The following is a 5,000-nucleotide window of genomic DNA, read 5'->3' on the forward strand; positions in this document are numbered from 1 at the left end:
GTATATATACCTGCAGGTGTTTGACAGTGAAGACCACCGGTTCAGACAGATGAACCTTGTTGTTGCTCTCCTTGTTGATGAAGCAGTAATAACAGGAGAGTTGACTATGACAGAGTAGTTAGGATAGAGCCTCGTTGCCCAGACCAACACTGGCATTATCTGTAGACAGGTAGGAGCCCAGGTTCCTGTAGAGGACGAACACCATGCGGATCTCACCTGGTGGGGGAGACAACACACTGCAATGTCACTGGCTGGTCAGATGCGTTCTTAATGTCAGACAATAATGTCAGAAATGAATTCAAAAGTCTCTCTGAAGTAGGACTGTGATCAGTGTCTTTAACCGAATAACTATTGTATTACATGATATGAAATTCACCCGAGGAGAATATACAGGGAGAAATATGAGGATGAGTTTAATGTTTCAATTGTAAGAGTCAATATATGTATCTCAGTAGAGTAGAAAATAGTAGAATAGAGTAGAATAGAGTAGAATAGTTTAGAATAGAGTAGACTAGAATAGAGAAGAATAGTGTAGAGTAGAGTAGAATAGAGTAGAATAGACTAGAGTAGAATAGAGTAGTGTAGAGTAGAATAGAGTAGAGTAGAATAGTGTAGAATAGTTTAGAATAGAGTAGACTAGAATAGAGCATAATATATTAGAGTAGAATAAAGTAGAGTAGAATACAGTAGAGTAGAATAGAGTAGAACAGAATAGAGTAGAGAAGAGTAGAATAGAGTAGAATATAGTAGAGTAGAATAGTAGAATAGAGTAGAATAGAGTAGAGTAGAATATAATAGAGTAGAATATAGTAGAGTAGAATAGAGTAGAGAAGAATAGAGTAGAGTAGAATAGAATAGAGTATAAAATAGTACAGTAGAATATAGTTGTGTAGAATAGAGTACAATAGAGTAGAATAGAGTAGAAAAGAGTAGAGTAGAATAGAGTAGAGTAGAATACAGTAGAGTAGAATAGAGTAGAATAGAGTAGAATAGACTAGAGTAGAATATAGTAGAGTAGAGCAGAATATAGTAGAATAGTGTAGAATAGAGAAGAGTGGAGTAGAGGAGAATCGAGTAGAATAGAGTAGAGTAGAATAGAGAATAATAGAGTACAGTAGAATAGAGTAGAATAGAGTAGAGTAGAATAGAGTAGAATAGAGTATAAAATAGTACAGTAGAATATAGTTGTGTAGAATAGAGTACAATAGAGTAGAATAGAGTAGAAAAGAGTAGAGTAGAATAGAGTAGAGTAGAATACAGTAGAGTAGAATAGAGTAGAAAAGAGTAGAGTAGAATAGAGTAGAGTAGAATACAGTAGAGTAGAATAGAGTAGAACAGAAATGAGTAGAGAAGAGTAGAATAGAGTAGATTATAGTAGAGTAGAATAGAGTAGAATAGAGTAGAGTAGAATATAATAGCGTATAATATAGTAGAGTAGAATAGAGTAGAGAAGAATAGAGTAGAATAGATTAGAATAGTGCAGCATAGAGAAGAATATAGTAAAATATAGTAGTGTAGAGTAGAATAGAGTATAATATAGTAGAATATAGTAGAGTAGAACAAAGTAGAGTAGATTATAATAGACTAGAATAGAGTAGATTGGAATAGAGTAGAATAGAGTAGAATAGAGCAGATTAGAATAGAGTAGAATAGTGTAAAGAAGAGTAGAATAGAGTAGAATAGAGCAGAGTAGAGTAGAATAGTGTAAAGTAGAGTAGAATAGTGTAGAATAGTGTAAAGTAGATTAGAATAGAGTAGAATAGAGTAAAGTAGATTAGAATAGAGTAGAATAGAGTAGAATAGAGTAGAATAGTGTAAAGTACAGTAGAATAGTGTAGAATAGTGTAAAGAAGAGTAGAATAGAGTAGAATAGTGTAGAATAGAGTAGAGTAGAGTAGAATAGTGTAGAGTAGAGTAGAATAGAGTAGAATAGTGTAAAGTAGAGTAGAATAGTGTAGAATAGTGTAAAGTAGATTAGAATAGAGTAGAATAGTGTAAAGTAGATTAGAATAGTGTAAAGTAGAGTAGAATAGAGTAGAATAGTGTAAAGTACAGTAGAATAGTGTATAATAGTGTTAAGTAGAGTAGAATAGAGTAGAGTAGTGTAAATTACAGTAGAATAGTGTAGAATAGTGTAAAGAAGAGTAGAATAGAGTAGAATAGTGTAAAGTACAGTAGAATAGTGTAGAATAGTGTAGAATAGAGTAAAGAAGAGTAGAGTAAAGTAGAATAAAGGATAAAATAATATAATAACTTATAAACACACATTAAACCTCTGAGACCAACTGTAAACACTGTTATATTATCCTGGAAACAACACACTTCACTGATGTGACAATAAAACACTGGTCAACAGTTTGGTGTCACTTAGACATTTCCTTGATTTTTAAAGAAAATAAAAGTCGTTGTCCATTAAAATAACATCAAATTGATCATAAATACAGTGCAGACATTGATAATGTTGTAAATGACTATTGTAGCTGGAGATTGTATATTTTTTTTTATGGGATATCTATATAGGCGTACAGAGGCATAGGCGAAGGTCAGGCCCATTATCAGCAACCATCACTCCTGTCAACTGGCAGCTTCATTAAATAGTACCAACAAAACGCCAGTCTAGAAGGCCAGCATCCCTGAGTCGCCTCTTCACTTCATTACTCAGAACAAGAATAGACTGACGAGTTTCAGAAGAAAGTTATTTGTTTCTGGCCATTTTGAGCCTGTAATCGAACCCACAAATGCTGATGCTCCAGATACTCAACTAGTCTAAAGAAGGACAGTTTTATTGCTTCTTTAATCAGAACAACAGTTTTCAGCTGTGCTAACATAATTGCAAAAGGGTTTTTCTAATGATCAATCAGCCTTTTAAAATGATAAACGTGGATTAGCTAACACAACGTGCCATTGGAACACAGGAGTGATGGTTGCTGATAATGGGCCTCTGTACGCCTACAGTATGAAATAATGTAGATATCCCATTAAATAATCTGCCGTTTCCAGCTACAATAGTCATTTACAACATTATCAATGTCTACACTGTATTTCTGATCAATTTGATGTTAATTTAATGGACAAAAAAAAGTGATTTTCTTTCCAAAACAAGGACATTGCTAAGTAACACCAAACTGTTGAACGGTCGTGTATTCTATTTGTATCATCCTGTATTCACCTGAGGAATATGGAGAGATGACAGGATCAGAGAAACACACCACTAGTAGACTTTTTAAAATGTTTCTCTGAACATCTTAGTGGGAAAGTCCAGAAATGGAGAGAGGAAAGAAGAGAGAGAGAGAGAGAGAAGAGAGAGAGAGAGAGAGAGAGAGAGAGAGAGAGAGAAACACATAGATAGAGAGAGACACAGAGAGACATGAACACAGAGACACAGAGAGAGACATAAACACACAGAGACACAGAGAGAGACATAAACACACAGAAACACAGAGAGACATAAACACACAGAGAGAGAGAGACAGAGAGAGAGACAGAGAGAGAGACAGAGAGAGAGAGAGAGAGACATAAACACAGAGAGAGAGAGACAGAGAGAGAGACAGAGAGAGAGACAGAGAGAGAGACAGAGAGAGAGACAGAGAGAGAGACATAAACACAGAGAGAGAGAGAGAGAGAGAGACAGAGAGAGAGACAGAGAGAGAGACATAACCACAGAGAGAGAGACATAACCACAGAGAGAGAGAGAGAGAGAGAGACATAACCACAGAGAGAGAGAGAGACAGAGAGACATAAACACAGAGAGAGAGAGAGAGACATAAACACAGAGAGAGAGAGAGACAGAGAGAGAGACATAACCACACAGAGAGAGAGAGAGAGAGAGAGAGAGAGAGAGACAGAGAGAGAGACAGAGAGAGAGACATAACCACAGAGAGAGACATAACCACAGAGAGAGAGAGAGAGAGAGAGAGACATAACCACAGAGAGAGAGAGAGAGAGAGAGAGAGAGAGAGACACAAAGAGAGAGAGAGAGAGAGAGACATAAACACAGAGAGAGAGAGAGAGACACAGAGAGAGAGAGACAGAGAGAGACATAAACATAGAGAGAGACAGAGAGACACAGAGAGAGAGAGAGAGACATAAACACAGAGAGAGAGAGAGAGACACAGAGAGAGAGAGAGACACAGAGAGAGAGAGAGACACAGAGAGAGAGAGAGACATAAACACAGAGAGAGAGAGAGAGACAGAGAGAGACATACACATAGAGAGAGACAGAGAGACACAGAGAGAGAGAGAGAGAGACATAAACACAGAGAGAGAGAGAGAGAGAGAGACATAACCACAGAGAGGGTTGTCCATGAAAGGAGATACAGGTCGGTGTTGTTACCATTCCTCCCGTGCTGTTTGAGCGTGCTGGCAGACAGCTGGATGGAGTTCCCATGTAGTTCGGACTGGGGGAAGGTCAGGTCCGCCAGATTCCCCTCCGTACTCAGCCTCGCCACCTCCAACTCTGTCCGGAAGACACAGAGATCAGCTCGGGAAAACACAGAGATCCCAGTTATCACGGGATTCCCAGTTATCGCCACTTCTTGGACATTTCAAAACAAGTCGTGTCACTATGATAAGGCAAAATGGCTGCCGAGGAATCATCCAGGCAGATGCTACAGATTGGTGGTGGATGAGGGACATTGGTGGTGGATGAGGAACATTGGTGGTGGATAAGGGACATTGGTGGTGGATGAGGATGAGGAACATTGTTGGTGGATGAGGATGAGGGACATTGGTTGTGGAAGGGGGACTTTGGTGGTGGATGAGGATGAGGGACATCGGTGGTGGATGAGGGACATTTGTGGTGGATGAGGGACATCGGTGGTGGATGAGGGACATTTGTGGTGGATGAGGGACATCGGTGGTGGATGAGGGACATCGGTGGTGGATGAGGGACATCGGTGGTGGATGAGGGACATTGGTGGTGGATGAGGGACATCGGTGGTGGATGAGGGACATTGGTGGTGGATGAGGGACATCGGTGGTGGATGAGGGACATTGGTGGT

At 39.0% G+C, this 5,000-nt stretch overlaps 1 protein-coding gene across 1 annotated transcript in view; it reads right to left on the reverse strand.

The window, feature by feature from the left end:
* Nucleotides 1-118: 118 nt before the first annotated feature.
* LOC135566919 (adhesion G protein-coupled receptor L3-like) overlaps nt 119-5,000 on the reverse strand; it is a gene marked incomplete at its 5' end in the record, with an annotated part of 24,348 nt that continues 19,466 nt past the window's right edge. The window contains 2 exons of the mRNA XM_065014480.1: nt 119-216; nt 4,334-4,456. Of these exons, the coding sequence (XP_064870552.1) occupies nt 119-216; nt 4,334-4,456 (221 nt within the window). The remainder of the gene's footprint in view (nt 217-4,333; nt 4,457-5,000) is intronic.

The sequence above is a fragment of the Oncorhynchus nerka genome, unplaced genomic scaffold, assembly GCF_034236695.1.
Source record: "Oncorhynchus nerka isolate Pitt River unplaced genomic scaffold, Oner_Uvic_2.0 unplaced_scaffold_2958, whole genome shotgun sequence".
Classification (NCBI taxonomy): Eukaryota; Metazoa; Chordata; class Actinopteri; order Salmoniformes; family Salmonidae; genus Oncorhynchus; species Oncorhynchus nerka.